Genomic DNA, 16,689 nt, shown 5'->3' on the forward strand with positions numbered 1-16,689 from the left:
TTCTGTACAAATGAGTTAGTTGCGGCGGTCACTCTTTGACCTTTGTCCTCAGAACCAATAGTTCTAATCTCAATCTGGCCTCAGTGAGATTGCTTGACATTAAAAGTGCCCTTTCACATTTAAACGTGATTTGTGGAAATGTTTGCTCTAAAAGTCCATGACCCATGAAGCTGGATTTGAGCTGCTCATGCGTAGAACATATTATGGAAACACAAAAGTTTTCTTAAAAATCTGCAATTACAAAAAGAGAAAAATTTAATATATAACCTAGCCTATATAAAATGTATGTATGTATGTGTATATGTAGGCCTATATAATTTATCACTATGTATAATATATCTCAGGATTTGGGATTTAATCTCACATTTTTATTTTTATTTTGAAATATATTATTTTTATTATATATTATTATATAGTATATTATATAATATATATTATTATATAGTATATTATTTCCAGATTTAAATTAAAAATCATTTAAAAATAAACTTAAAAAAACATCTGCAAAAAGAGAACATTTTAATATATACATATGAGGTCCAAAATCATGAGATCACTATATAAAAACATACAATACAAATAATATTTTTCAAAATTCTAACATTTTATTTCCAGATTTAAATGAAAAAATAAATAAATTCTTAAACATATGCAACCACAAAAAGATGAAACTGTTATATATTATATTATATATTATATTAATATTATACAGAATAAGGTCCAAAAATCTTGAGACAAAATATGAAATACAATAATATTGTTTGAAATTCTAAAAATGTATTTCCCAATTTAAATGAAAATGACATTAGGACTTTATAATACAGAATATAAATATATATAAAAATATAAAAACTCAAAAATTTATGAATTGCTCCATTTATTAAGGTTAATTAAAAATTCATTTTTAATGTGTGAAACTGAGTACTAAAACTATTTTTATTGACCTTGCATATTCAAGGTTTTCTCATATCGATGCACAAAACCCTTATATTATCAAAGGTCATGGGACCACATCTGTTCCAGCGCTGAAATTGAAATATCAGTCCATTTATCGTGCCATTAGCCCATGAAACGTTAACTCCAACATAAGTTAAGTGTGAATCAATTTTAAGCTCTTTTATGCTCTGTGGCACGAGGTCAACACATCACCAGTTGCCCGCGATCAACAACAGGGCTCAGTGAGCGCTCTTAATGAAAGGAGAAGTTCTTCTGCCAGCTGTCACATTTCTGGTGGCCTTTGAAGAGGGGGCTGCTGGGAAACGGGAGGGGGGGTCACAGCTGCAGGGCAACTGCAGATCAACCACAGTGAGTGAGCTGAAGATGTCAGAGAGAGACAAAGGTCAAAACCCCTGAAGCACTGGCACAGACTTCAAGAAGCTCACCTTCACACAGGAGTAGGTGAAATAATAGAAACAAAGAAAATCTACAGCATACAGCACTGATTAAAGGAATAGGCCACACGAAGACATGTGTTACAGTGATTTTACCACACTTATGGGTGTTTGCATGATGTGTCTTATTGCTCATATAAAGTCAAGTCAATTTTTATTTAGTGCTTTTCACAATTCCTTCAAAGCCAAGCAAGTTTTGGGTACTATGAAATTAAAATTGACTCTTTTTTATGGAATGTCATAGTATTTATTAAAAGTGATTAATCCGTAATTTTTTAATTCATGTGCCTATTCTTTCAGCAAAATAACTTCCCTTCCTTCTTGCAACTCACCTCTTCTCTTCTCTGATGATGTGTTTACTGGCGTGAGGGCGGGGCAAGCTGTCACTCACATGAGATCCACCAATGGCAAACCACCATTCAATGATCCAATCAGTTCCAGATGGACAAAATCAAAACCTGCCCTACATTTTTTCTTGTATGGGAGGCCGTTTCACTCGGATGTACGTCACAATATAAGGAAGAAAAGACGTTTGACAAATTTCGTTAAAAGAAAGCTTCTTGTTTAAAAAGTAACCACAAAAATGCTTTTGCAAAGTAATATAATTAGCCTAAATGGTAATATTAAGACTAAATGTTTAACATGTTTAAAAAGCCTTGAAGACAGACAGACAGACAGACAGACAGACAGACAGACAGACAGATAGATAGATAGATAGATAGATAGATAGATAGATAGATAGATGTCTCTTAAACAGTAAATAAATGGTACACACTTATTTCCTTTTGACAGCAGCCTGTGAGAGTCATTGAATCAGATAACCTGTAAACTGTAATTAAGCACCTGTGAATGAGTGCTTTCTAAACCAGCAGCTGTGGCTTGTGATGGAGTCTGGTTAAACATTGACGCGGGAAGCCGTGCTTCATCGTAGGAAATACACACAGCGCCTCCAAACCTCCATCTCAACCTGCTGAACCTTGCTGACCCCAGTACTTCGTCTTCCTGGAAGACCAAACCATTTCCTTTGTATAGTGGGCTGAAGTTAAATGGTAAGGAGCTCGCTGGGCCGCCTCCAAACCCCCCTTCCCTGTCCACCGGCCCAGTCCAGGATACCAGAGGATGTGAGACAGACAAACGGCCGTTTGTGCGCTTTAAACGTTGACCTCGGTTCAGACGCGTGACTTGTGCATTTGCCCTCTCTTCTGTTTTTAAGCCAAAAGGAAATCGGGGGTTACTAGCAGTTCAAGCATGATAAGATCTCTGGATGGAGAAGTTCACATGGAGGAAAGGTTATGTGAAGTTGAAGAAAAGAAACCTCATTAGAGGATTAAAGAAGTGGGAAGACAGAAGACAAAAGCCCCTCCATCAGAAATAGCCTGGAAGTAAAAAATCACAATTCTTATTCACTTTGCAGAACCCCCAAAATTATTTTGACATTTTCATCACACTTAAAAATGTTTGAATGCCACTGCATTAGATACAAAAGTATCAAAGAAAGAAAAAATGCTAGACATTCGGTCACAACTAACCTCACTTTTCTGAGTCAGTTTTGCATTGATTTTATATATTATATAGATTCTGTCGTTTCATATTGTCTATTTTAAAAACCTTACATTAATTTTCTAAAAATATTTTGCATAAGTGTCATTTTTCTTTCAAACAAATTTTGATATTTTGTTGAAACTATATGTGTGTGTAATGTATATATAAGAGTTCAGATGCAAAAGCCTCTGTGCCATCTGAAATTTTCTTCTAGAATGATCATTTTTATAAATCTTGTATATTTAAGTTCAGTAATTTCACTTAAATGACAATTAATAGGTAATTTTCATTGCCATTTACGGGAAATTACTGAACTTAAATATACGAGCTTGATAAAAATGATCATTCTAGAAGAAAATTTCAGATGGCACTTAGAGGCTTTTGCATCTGAACTCTTCATTATATATATATATATATAAAATCCTACAAATACTTTTGAGCTACAACAATGGAGAAATGCTATAATCCATTGACGCATGCAACGCAACAATTTTGGCTTTAAATGTTTATTCTGACATTTGTTTTAAGTGGCCGAAAGGAAGTGCAATCTTGAGATCAATGCGTTTCTCTCACAATGGTTGGACAAGGCACTTTTCAAAATGGAAGCCAACTACCTGTTTTCCCATAATTATGAAACAATGTTTGCCAAATCCTCCTTACCATCTCTTTCCTGCCATTGTTGAGAACTGGCAGTCATGCAAATACCAGTTTGGAAAGTCTTTTTATATACATTGCTCATTTATGATTTGGAGTCAAAGACACGGAGATGATGGTCATAATGATTGATGGTAGTTCAAATGTTAAGTATTGGTTAATCTTCTCACACTTCCTTGCCTGGAGATGTTCTGTGTACATCTAAGCAGTTTAAACTGCTGAAGAAAAAAAAAAGTATGATAAAAAGCTTGCTTTCGAGTAGTTTACTCGCGTTCGCTTGTAAAATCGACAACTATCAAGGGGTAAAATTTTACCTCTGCCCTCATGTAAGGTTATATATATATTAAAAGAAATTTCCGACACACTGTAACCTTGGATACATAAATAAAGGTAAAAGATGGCAAACCTTCATTCAGTTCTGTGCATTTCAATATTTTATTATGCTATCAGTGCAAATAAACACCAAAGACAGAACATAAGAAAACTAAAAGTCTCCAGTCAACATAGGAGTATATGAAGTTTTTTTTTAGTTTCAGTTATTCACAATGCAGAGCCACAACATTGATGAGAGACTCTAAATTAAACAATGTTGTTTTTTTAGTTAACGAACAAAACCATTCAGAAAAAAGAAACAGTTACGCACATTTTCCTCAGGTTTGAGCACAGGCTCAACAGTTTAGGACTGCATTTGCAGACAGATTATGGTTTAAGTACCCATCTCTCCATGATAAAAGCATCTATTTTAAGACTTGACATTTCCCCATAACACAGGGACTCCCCATGCGTGTGCATGCTACAGGCAGCAAAGAGCCTCGAACAGAGCAGTACATGAACAAAGATTATCGTTAGCACAACATAGACATGCAGAAAAGTATCATCCTCCAGTACCCTATGTACATTATTACATTTTTCATACAATATGTACACTGCAAGACGTTTTTTTTTACGTCTTGAACAATACAAAATAGTAATCTTGAAAGCAATATTTACATAAATGTATCTAATCATTGTCAAAACATTTGAATCGTACAGAGAATGTGGAATAAAATCTGTGTTTTTTTTTTTTGTAGTTTAATGTTTAAGACTCGAGTGATGGGCCTATCTGAAAAAACTAAAACAAATTATTTCAAATAAAGTCATAAAACACAAAAGAATCAGACTGAATTCCAATCCCTTCTCACAGTAGAGTGTCTGATTCACACAGTATCCCGAAACATTTATAGTCCATAAATATCATAATTCATAATTAACCTTCATGGCTTTGGTGGACATACTGTATAATCTCTTTCAATATTCAACTTCCTGTCAACACCGTAAATGTGTGAATGCTACATGTAGGATATTTAGATAAGATACAAAACAACAAATTATACAAAATTGTAAAAAGGTACATTTCATTGGCTAAAAATATGACACTCAGGTATTTTTTTTTTTAAACGTCATGCCATTATCACCACATAACAGCTATAGTTTCATTCCAGATGAAAAATAAAGCACGGTAAATCTGACTAAGTTACGATTGAGGAACATTCCAGTAAATGTTGTTACCTTTCGATCACATGTGAAACCCTTCTTGACCTCAGCTAGCTTTACAAGAAAGATACCTGATAGATTACACTGCCGTTCTGCTGTAAGAAAATATACTTTATAACTGGACATTTCAATGCCACAAATCCAATATTGTGCTTAGACTGTACAAATTTATATGTCACAGTAAAATGAAAAGGATCCTGATTTGGCTGTAGATAAATATAATGTGAAATTAGCAGTAACATTTCTGGATTCATCAATAATACACGCAATTGGATGTTCTTCATAAATATTTCAGTTGTGGAAGGAGAAAAAGCTTTTTGTGGTGGACATTTTACATTGTGCTGGACAAAGAATTTAGCTTAGCATACATACAAAAAACATTCAAAGATGTGTATGCAAATGGATAATCATGTTACCATCTCATTCTGACATCAATTTAAAAAAAACAACAACAAATCAAACAAATGTACTAAAATGAAATCATTTCAAGCGGTGGCAAACAGCCAAATGTTTTAAACTGAATGACCAAATTGATTCAGTTTCTGTTTTAAGATGAAAAAACATATTATAGACAAATGACCGTACATGCAGTTCTTCAGATTCTCTCTGTCTTTGGTAGTTCACATCTACCATTTTTCCACAGAACCGTTTAGGCTCTCTTCTCTCTGGCTAGGAGTCTGTCTGTGGACTGGAGAGTTTATCCTGTGCTCATAGTCGTTGTACGGCTCCACTTTTGCACTCATGACACAGTGGGCCGGCTGCACCTGATCCTGGATCTCAGGTCTGAGCTGACCGTTTCCCCGCTGAAGCATGTAGTAAAGAATCGGGTTAGACCTGGTTAAAGGGGGTGAGTCTGGACTGGATCTCTCCTCCCTGTTAAAAGTTCCTCCAGGAGACCCCTCAGGTTCTTTTTTTACTGGTTTAGGACTGGCTTTGGGAGAGGATTTAGCCCAAACTAACGCCCCCCCTGTGGTATCAACAGGTGTGGGTGCTGTTTTGGGACCCGCACTGAGAGTATATGGGTACCACGGCAAGTTTGACAACTCGTAAGGGGAACCAGACTGGGATAAGTTCCCATTGGCTGCACAGTTTGCCTGAGGGATGAAAGGACTTGGGGTCCCTCTGGGCTGGGACAGCTCCTTCAGACAGTTCTCTGACAGGAGGAGTTGCTTGAGAACATTGAAGCCTTGGCTTTCTCTGGAGAGAGAATTTTTGCTCTTGGGACTGCCAACTACCTCTTCCTCTTTTGGTATTACTAGGCCTCTACCATTAATTTCAGGAGTGGTATTTCCAGATGATTGACAAAGTTCATTACTTAGGCAGTCTGTCAGTTTTCTTTTTTTAGGAACGGGGCTCTGAAAATCCATTGGCTCCTCTTTTACAGAGTTCCTGAGGAGCCTAGTGTGTGGGTTTGAATGGTAGGTAGCATTCTGCTGTTTCAAAAGCTGGCTGAGAAGTCCAAATTTAGCAGCTGTTTCTGTAGGACATAACTCAGATTTCGTAGTGTCCTGTGCTTCAGCAATGGGTGAGTGTTGTGATGATCGTCTCTGATGGTACACCCCATCATTAGAGCTGTCTGATGAAAAATTCTCCTCTACTGGCTCTGTTTTGATCTTATAGTCCAGAGAAGGCTTGTTTGAGCTGTCACAGTTGACAGTGCCTGTCTGAGGCTTATCCAGCCTCCCTGAGGTTACTTCAAAGAATCTGTGCCCACTGGTTCTTTCTTTCTGGGAAGCCGTTCCCAGCAGAAGCTGCAGTACAGTGCGCTTCTCTAGAAGATTTTCAATCTGTGTTGACGCCGAGGGTGATTGGTTACATTTTTGAGATGGGAGAGCAGGAGGGGAACCTCTATCTAGTGCAGAGACTTTATTCCGTTTGTTTGGAATGACAAGTCGATCCAAGAGGGCCTGAGGCTTGTCAAGCTCAAGTTCTGGGCTTTGCCTTCTGCTCATCACCATTTGAGAGTGTAAAGGAGGGGGAGAAGGTGACAAGTTCTTTATACCACTCTGGGCTAGATTCTGTAGTAGCTTGCTGGCACTGAACGGAGGCTCCACCAACTTTTCACTTGAGTGAGCTTTAGACTTGCACAGATCTAATGGACTGGACTGGGCATGAGGCGAGGGGAAGGAGTATGAAGGGGAGACCGAGCTGAAGGTAGCTGTTTGCCGGTGCAGAGGACTCAGTGTTCTGCTGTCCTCAGGTGTGCCAATCCGTTTAAGTGGGCCTGTAGTCAAGCTGCCGATTATTGAGTCAGGCCGCAAACCAGGATTATCTGAACTTTTGTTTACCTTCTCGTTATTTCTACGGTCCAGCAGCAACTGCATTAGAGTGACCTTATCATGGGATTTCATGTCTGGGCTGGTATCCAGATCTGTGGCCTCATGGACCATTGGCACGGAAGGTTCCGGCTTCCATTTGTTTATGAGAGACTCTGTGCGCTCCACAGAGGGGGTTAATGAAGAGGAGGGCTCATATTTTTGGCTAGGCCCTCTGCTTTTCATGGAGAGGTCGATGGGGGAACAGCTGGAGAAACTCTCAGCATCACTGCTGTCTTTGGTCAGGCTGTTATCCTGGTTGGAGTACTCGCTGTCAGAATGCAGGGAGGAGGTCCGGCTCGGGAGGATGGTGCAGTCGTCCTCCAGGTGTCCGTTTCTGGTGAGCTGCTGCTGGGAGTTATGATTATTGAGAAGTAGGAGCAGTAGGCTGCTGCAGTTCTGTGGAGGTCGACCGTGTCTTTCGAAGGGCCGTCTCTCTTTGGGGGGTCTCATGGTGGGTGAGGAAAGAGAAGGGCTTGTTTTGCTGGAATCTATTACTGGTGGGGGGAGTGTTCCATTTTGAACATTTAAGGAGCTTAGCATGTCTGAGGTGGTTGTTGGTTGCCCCATGCTGGGAGGCCTCTTATCCTGCGTTTGAGTAGCCATGGCAGCTAACCTCTCACTGGCTGATCGACTGGTTAATTGTGCTTTTAAGGCCTGTTCTCTGGAGTACTGCTGTAGATGAGCCTCACTGGACAGCAACAAGGCCAGCTGACTACAAGCGACACTGGGCTTGGGTGAAGGGGCCGGACTGGTCCTGGTCCGTACTATATTGGCAACAGCCTTGAGACGCTCTGTGCAGGACAATGATTCTGAGCTAGAGTGCTGGGCAGAGCTTTGAGAGGAATGAGGAGAATCAGAGCCTCGATTCTGGTTACTCTGACAACAGTAAGGCACTGTTTGTTTCTGGTGCTTGCTTTTCCTCATGAGGCTTTTTAGGCGGCCTGACGCTGTGCCGTAACTCTGGTAGGTTTCCTTATCAACAGGACCACTTTCACTGCTCTCCCTGTCGAGTGGTTTGTGGCTTTGAGAAATGTGCTGTGACAAGGCGACACTCTGCAGCCGAGAGCTGAAGGACTGCAGCAGAGAAGCCAGCAAGGTGCTCTCTCCCTGCCCAGAGCCATCCAGGCTTCCTTTGTAGTGCTCCCTTCTCTGTCCATTCACTTCCACTACAGTGCCTGATTGTTTCTGGCTGTCATCTTCATTCCACGCTCCTGAGCGAAGCAGTCTGGCTTTTTTAAGGTGCTGTGAGGCAGCACTAGGTGGTCTACCCTTGTCTGGCAAGGGGGAGCCATGATTGGGGAGCTGAAACACCCTAGTCACCCTGTTGGCATTCTCTACGTTGTTGTGAACAGGTTCTGATCTCTGTGTGGCAGTGGCAGCAGGCCCAGTGGTGACCGGATGCATTAGCAAACCTTCCAGATATGTTAAAGCAGCAGAATCCTGGTGAGTTTCAGGGCCAGACTCCACCCCATGAGTCATGTTCAACAGCAGGATGCCCTGATGTGGTGTTTTACAACTACTGAAAATGTCTTAGATCTGTGCCATAAATGATGAGAGCAGAGAACTCCAGCAGTGCTTTGGATTTAGTTTCTTTTCAGTCAAAAAGTTTTACATATAGGACCAGAGGGCATTTGTAATGTCAAGCACGACAACCCAGCTGCCATTGCTGTGCATGAGTAAATCCACACTGCTTTAAAATGATGTTGAGAGGAGGTTTCTCTGTCCTGATGAAGCAAACACTCTATATTTGGGAGTTATTCTGGGAGAAACCAAAGGCTCAGCGTTCCCTGTTTGCTCTTCGGATCTCAGATGTGGCCACACGGGAACCTACAGCACAAGAAGAGAGAACACACCATGAGTGACAGGCTTCAACTTCCCAGCATCATCAAAACAACCACTGTAACTTCCTTTGAAGTCTCTGTCAAGACCAATTAATCACAAAAGAGCTAATTAAATTCAAGCAAAAAAAGAGAGAAAACTCAAAGCTTCTTTTTGACAAACTCTTTATAGTACTCAAGCAAATGTCAATCAAACTTTTTTTTCAGATTCCTCTTTAGGACCTCTCAATGTTCGTTCTTACGTAAAGAAAGTCTTTAAATGTCCATTACTTCCCATGAGGCTGAGCATTTCTGAGAATTATCGGTATCACCACAGATTAAGGAGAGTAAATGGACATCTTAAGGTTTCTTAAATCTAAGTGAACCTGTGTTTGTGCATAGCATACTACAACTTTGTTAGTAAGAAAGACAACTTCTTGCCTGCTGTGCTCAAGCATCTTAAAAAAAATGAACACTATAAATGTCACTCACAAAATGTTTAGATGCCTACATTCACTTTTGACAAAAACAGTACAGAATTTTAATGCTAGTCATTTATCGGTCTTATATGAAAATAATTATGAGCTTATCGGTATCCATCAGAAATGTAATGTCAGTGCTTCCTCAAGTAAAACATTAACACAGATCTGCTCTTTTTGATAAACACACTCTCTTTCTGATATGAAAAACTATTGTTAAATCCAGGAAAACAAGTTTTAGGACTACAATCTGTAGACAAACATTGTCCTCTTCCACAGATATAACAGTTTACCTGGCATAACAGGACCAAAGAAGTGAATAATACCCATTCAAAAACGTCTGTCAGCAGCCCCTCATACTCGGGCCAGTAGTGGCTCAGCAGAACTAGCAGGTGTAGAGGGGCACACATGGCACACCTGTCAGACCACTCCTCCACAGAGCTACGGCATCAGATAACATGACAGCACCGCTGGCTGCTCGCTCGACGGGCCTGAACCCTGTCAGAACTGCTTCCATAAACACTCCTGACTTCCCACTGTCAGGGCCACCATCACAAAGGTTAATTAATACAGGATTCCAGCTCCCCTAAAGCAGTGCTCAGCTGCCAGAGAACATCTTACCCTCCATGTCCTGCCCCTTCGGCAACGGGGTAACGTGTTTCAGTGGTTTGCTGAGGAGTTTAGCTCGACCTTGAGCCGGGGATGCTGTTACAGCAATTCAACAGCATGCTCACGCCTGGAATATCCTGAATGTGCTGTAGTAACTTAAGATCCTCAAGATGACGTGACAGGAAAATCCTGCGAGAATCAGCACAAGGTCACACGCATTTAAATGTGATGCAAACTGCATTAAGTTGCAAAGGTTGGACGCAACAAGTTATGACCGCGAGGACAGTGGAGAGGAAAACTAATTCATTAACTAATTCAGTCTCAGTTACATTATCAGCCTGGGCCACTGACCTAAATTTAACAACAAAGAGGGCAACCTGCTAAAACTGGGCCATCTGATGTCTCACGCTAATCTTAATGGGCCAGATTAAGATTAATGTCCTGCCAATGGAGAAATAGAAGTTAAAACTTGGGACAGATGGAGAAAGAAGATAAACAGACAAGCTGAAAAACTGGACCATAAGAACAATAAAGTAAACACATCATTCAAGACGAATCAATATTGGTCTACAATATCGGATCAAGCTAGATTAGATCTTGTCCATAAAAACAAAAGGAAAACTAAAGGGGTAGTTCAGCAACAATGACAATTCTGTCATCATTTACTCACCCTCATGTCGCTCCAGACCTGTATGACTTTCATTATTTTTGCAAAACTTAAAAGATATTTTCCAAAAGGCTTCTTCCCCCCCACCCCACCGCCCCGCCCCGCCCCACCGCCCCACCGCCCCACACCCCTATTGTGGTTCCTAACCAGCAGGACTGTGAATAACTATATAAATACTTATTTACTTAAGTAACAATCTTGGTAACACTTTATTTTAGGGTTCAATTCTCACTATTAACTAGTTGCTTATTAGCATGCATATTACTAGGATATTGGCTCTTTATTAGTACTTATAAAGCACATATTAATGCCTTATTCTGCATGACCTATACCTTAATCCTACCTAATACCTAAACTTAAACACTACAAAAACGACCTTACTAACTATTAATAAGCAGTAAATTAGGAGTTTATTGAGGCAAAAGTTGTAGTTTATAGTTAATGTGTGTTCCCCATATTGAAGTTTCCACAATATTATATTCTGAGAGTGTATTATGAGAGGAAGCAGGCATGCAAGAGACAGGAAACACAGGTCTAAGATTCGATCTCACAGCATACACTCCATTTGTCTTTTCTGCACATGACCCTTCTGAACAAGAAATACAAAATATGTTTTCTCTCTCCCTCTCTCTCTCTTTTCCCCCCTCCATCTCTCTCCCTTCAGCGGTCCGCAAGTGATTATCCATTATCTCTGACAATGTCAAACATTCACACCCAACAGCATTTTAAGTGATTTCACTAGCCAGTGGTGAAGGGAACAGCGGCAGACAGGAAGCTTTATCATGGCAGGGCGTCTCTCTTTGCTCACCCAGACACCACGAGCAGGAAGGTCAAACCATCATCAGTGGCTGAGAGGCAATTTCCCCTGAGGAGCTGGACAAAATATGGCCTTAACTGTGAACGCCTAACTTCTTGACGCAAATGTCAGGGATTTGATATCCAAAGCCAATCCGGTGACGCTCGCATGTGGGGTATGAAATTAATTGGAATCCAAACCATCCCACAAAGTACCCTAACAAAAAAAGGTTAATGAATGATCCCCATTATAAGGAACCGTAATCCATTTGCACCATTTAAAATGCATGATTAAAAATAGGGTGAGCCGCAGGAACTGTGCTGTGAGTCAAGGTCAAGTACGCCTGAGTCTCAGTCCACGCAACAGCTGGAGTCCATGCAAAGCACTCAGTGTTAATAAAAAGTGACAACCCCGGTCCTCGCTGCGCATATCGCTAATATCTGACACCAGACTGGCAGACGCTTCCCCGGCGTTAAAGGTAAGCCAAGGTTAAAGAAATTTTAAAGGAAAGGGAGCCGTGTGAACCGCTTTCCATCATGTTATCGTAGGCAGCTGGTGTTCAGCCAGGCTAGAGGCGCTCACTCAGATACGCAGGACAGATTTTGTAAATCCAATATGGCTCAAGAAAATTAAATAAGGGGATGACGTGCTACCTAAACAAACACGACTGTAGCGTCCACATCAGTGAACTTTTGCTCTTTTGGAGTAAAGCAGAGAGCAAGTAAACAGCTGCTGAGATGCCGTGGAGCTCTGCAAACGGAGTCAATCAGGACAAACTTACTAAGAAACAAACCCTCGACAGTGAACCAATTAGTAAACACACACTGCCTACAGACTGTAAAAAAGGAGGGACATTGTAATAAAATAAAAAAATAAAACATACAATAAAATAAAATGCATGTTGTATGGCACATTAACAAATAAATAAAATTAAAGTCTATAATTTATGCTGAATTACTTTATTTAAAGATCACAAAAGGTCATCTCTCAGGTTTAATATAGAATATCTTCCTTTGTGTTTGGAAGTTGAATGAAAATCTTTTGAAACGACATGAGGTGAGTATGACAGAATTTACATTTTTGGGTGAATTATACCTTATATACAAGTCTTGGATAAAACTAACTGTATATCGCGAATCATATCGTTTACATCAACGATACATATCGTCGCATTTTTATATCGTGATATCTCGATATAACACTGTATCGTTACACCCCTAGTTCATATAATTCTGCTCCTCTGTGCATGACAAGTAACTCCAAAATGTTCATATTTATAAACTTGAGCATAAGGCTAGTAATTAAATTCAATTATGAGATTCTATTCATTTTCTTAATCGATTAAGTGCACTTAACCAATGAAAACACAAAGCACCCGAGTTCCTCATCTTGGCGCATCACTTCAGCTGGCACAAAAGCTGGCGGAACATGCCAACGAAATGCCATCCCGAGTTAGATTACAGCATCTCATTCACTCTGCGCTCTTATCACTGGGGCTGGAGTGCGCACACACATGCTCCAGCTACTCGCAGAAACACTCTGACTCCACTTGCCAACTCCTCCATATCTACTCACCCGCTGTCTCTTTAATAGCAACACAGGCAGATACAAATAGATCTTACCCCATTCCTTACTGCTCCTACGACTACACCACGTCTCAGGCAAAGATCGTTCTACGCTTCTAAGTTTGAATTGAATTGGTCACTTCCACAAGAAGTTGAAGTTGAATTTGAATTGCAGTGATAGGAAGTGGAATTTCCTGAATTGCAATTCAAAGAAATTTAACAGGTAATGACATTCAGGGGAAATGAAGGGATCTTCCATGTTGATCCATACATACAGTATATCCGTATGTAAAGCCTATAAATCTGTCAAATTTGAAGACTTGTTAAACTTCTTAGTACCCCAAAAGTTCAAAGTTTGTCTTCAAAAATAATTATTTTCTATCTATAATAGGGCGGGCTGCACGATATATCGTTTTAGCATCGATCTCACGATGTGCGCATCTGCAGGATGTGCGATGTCAAGTATAGGCATCGTAGTTGATCCAGCTGCACCCCGGTTCAGAACGCATGTGATTCGCGGATTATTTGCAAAGTTTAACCATTAAACATCACAGAGTCAAAATTAATCATTTGCATTTGTTTTTAAATCGAGTCAGGCATCATGAGCAAGAAGACTTGCGCGCTGTTTTCTGTGCGCAGACTGTTATTTTACATTTGATTATTCCATTTCTGTACCTGAATACTGATAGATTTACCTGAAAAACAAAGCACTGCTTATTTCAATTGTATTAATCTATGCTTGTAATTCGTTTCTAATTTTCTATGCAGATTACCTCCTCTACAAAATCACCCCAATTATTCTAGAATTATTCATTCTTTTCAAACAGAGCTATTCAAATCACCTGGTGAAATTGTTTTTAAATCGCAATATATAAATCGCAGAAGGAAAAAAAATATTTTCCCAATATCATGCAGCTACAACTATATTTCAGTCGTAGTTCAAATTCACATTCAAGATGAAATTCCTTTGGAATTTAAAAAGCATTTTCCGTTCCGTTCTGAATGATGCACAGCCCTGGTTTACTCCTCTCCACACTTCACAAGTGTTTAGCACAGATTTGAATTCCCTGACTCCTGCAGTCTTACTCCAAAAGGTCACCTGAACGGATGAGTCAATTTAAAGCACACACAAATACACAAACAATCTATTCCCCTCCCAACAAAACACCTTTAACAACCGCTTGAAATCTTCATGTCAAGAAACCCCTCAGGACTGTAGCAGCAATCTTCACACTTGCTAGGACTACTTAAGACAACAGTATCGCAACTCTAAGCTTTGTTTAATGACGGCTAATGAGAGTGGCCCTCCGTTACGAAGTCGACGGGAGTGCAGACAGAATAGCCGTCTTCGCTGCAGATCTCAGGAGGCTCAGACAGGTGAAGTGTGGTAATCAATTTGCTCTACCGGCAGGACTCCTCGGCAGAATACTAATGAATCTCTCTCCACACACACACATAATCGCAATCACACTCTCACACGTTCACTCAAACACACATTTCAACTCTTTCCTTGGGTTGCTCTGGCTGGGAGGAATGAGAAAACTCTCAAGGCTGTGTGTACACGTCAGGGTAAAGATTACACGGCCTTTCCACTCGACACTTCGAAATAGCTATGGGGGAAAATCAGGTGAAAGTCAAACCTGGAGTACAACCCCAGCTGCACGGCCCCGTTTGCACACAAACACGCGCACGTGGACACACTTACAGCCAGAAACCAAACACGCACCTGCGCCGCCACACACAGGTACAGATGCATCCAAGGTAAACATTCAGAAAGAAACACATGAGCAGTCACCCATATAAACACTCAAGGGGAAAGGGATGTCAGAGGAGAAAACCAATTTATCACAATTTAGGGATTGAGCTGAATCTTGAATGCCCAGCTCCCAGATTCAATGTGCTTCTGGCTGCACTGAATGACAGATTTTAATAAGGGTCATTGGACATCTATAAGCAGTGTTATTACCGATCTTTTCTCCACTAATGTACAAATAAAATAAAATAAAACAGATTTAAATCCAGCATATCCCGATTCTCTTCACAATCAAAACAATAAAAGTGTTAAAAACATGCTGGTATAAAGAAAATACAGGCCCTTTGGAATTCAATGATTATGCAATCCTGATAATTAAAACTCCAATTGTAAGGACACAAAAATTAGGACGCTCTTTCTTCTAATATACACCACAGTTTAAAATCTTTTTTTTTTTTTTTTAAATGCAATACTTATATTCAGCAAGGATGCATATAGTTGATCAAAAGTGACAGTAAACATTTCCATTTCAAATAAATGTTGTTCTTTTGAACTTACAAAGTATCCTGAAGAGTATCAGTTTCCACAAAAATATTAACTGTTGTTGATAATAATAATAATAATAATAATAATTATTATTATTATTTAGTATTATCAAGAGTTATTTAAAATAACATTTCACAATATGAGTATTTACTGTATAAAATAAATGCAGCCTTGACAAGAGACTCCTTTCAAAAACATCTTTTAAAAATTAAATTAAACTCCAAAATTTTTAACGGGTGACTATTTAAAAAATATATATTTTATTTTATTTTTATACTCTAAAAGCCGCATGAGCACCAGGGCTCAATGTGTGAGAACAGAACACATGTCCTAACCGTTAGGCCAAGGCTAGCCACTGTGCTGTTAGTCCCCTCAACAGGGCAGCGATACAGTAAAGCCAATAGCACATTTTACATCAGCAGGAATAATTAGCTTTTTACAGTGTCATCAATCGCCTCTAACAAGAGGACGCGACCTCACCTGGTTTCATACACAGCTGGAGAATAGAAAGAGAAGCGACATAGGAACACAAAGGAAGCTGACATCCTCTCCGAACTGAAGTGTGAAGACAGCCAGGAGCTATACAACTAGAGTGAAAACCTCAAAAACAACGAACAGAAGAAAAAAAAAACAGCACTGCTGATGTATGCGCCCTTGACACACTGACACTGTCATGTGACACTCTGTCATCCGCCACCTGGCAGAACCCCACCCTCACTTCCTCTTGATAACCCAACGGTATTGAACTAGTCCCCCCACACACACACACACCAATGGAAGGTAGAGAGGGTCACCATGTCCTCATCTGTAATCCTCTGCCATTCTTCAGCAGCCCGGCTGGAGGAGGCGGCACCTGCCACAAGGGGAGACTGCCCAATTAGGCAGCTGTCACGCAAGGCAGAGGCTCCAAACACATCCCTGTCCGACTGGAGAGCAGCTGCGGGTGCCAATTACAGCGAAACATTAACCGCTTCGGTTCCAGGAAAAGGAAAGAGCCTGGGCAACACATGACGTTCGAT

The 16,689-nt window shown here is 40.1% G+C and overlaps 1 protein-coding gene across 2 annotated transcripts in view; it reads right to left on the reverse strand.

Moving 5' to 3' along the window:
* Positions 1-4,003: 4,003 nt before the first annotated feature.
* The window catches only part of nrip1b (nuclear receptor interacting protein 1b), a 29,856-nt gene continuing 17,170 nt past the window's right edge, over positions 4,004-16,689 (reverse strand). Inside the window, exons 1-2 of one of the 2 annotated variants that reach the window (XM_084104447.1) lie at positions 16,151-16,377; positions 4,004-9,265 (exon numbers count right to left, since the gene is read on the reverse strand). In XM_084104447.1, coding sequence (XP_083960573.1) covers positions 5,747-8,917 — 3,171 coding nt within the window. In that variant the 5' untranslated portion in view covers positions 8,918-9,265; positions 16,151-16,377 and the 3' untranslated portion in view covers positions 4,004-5,746. Of the gene's footprint in view, positions 9,266-16,150; positions 16,378-16,689 lie in introns of those variants that run through there. The other variant, XM_084104446.1, reaches the window with a different exon arrangement.

The sequence above is a fragment of the Abramis brama genome (assembly GCF_963993115.1).
Source record: "Abramis brama genome assembly, chromosome: 25".
Taxonomy (NCBI): Eukaryota; Metazoa; Chordata; class Actinopteri; order Cypriniformes; family Leuciscidae; genus Abramis; species Abramis brama.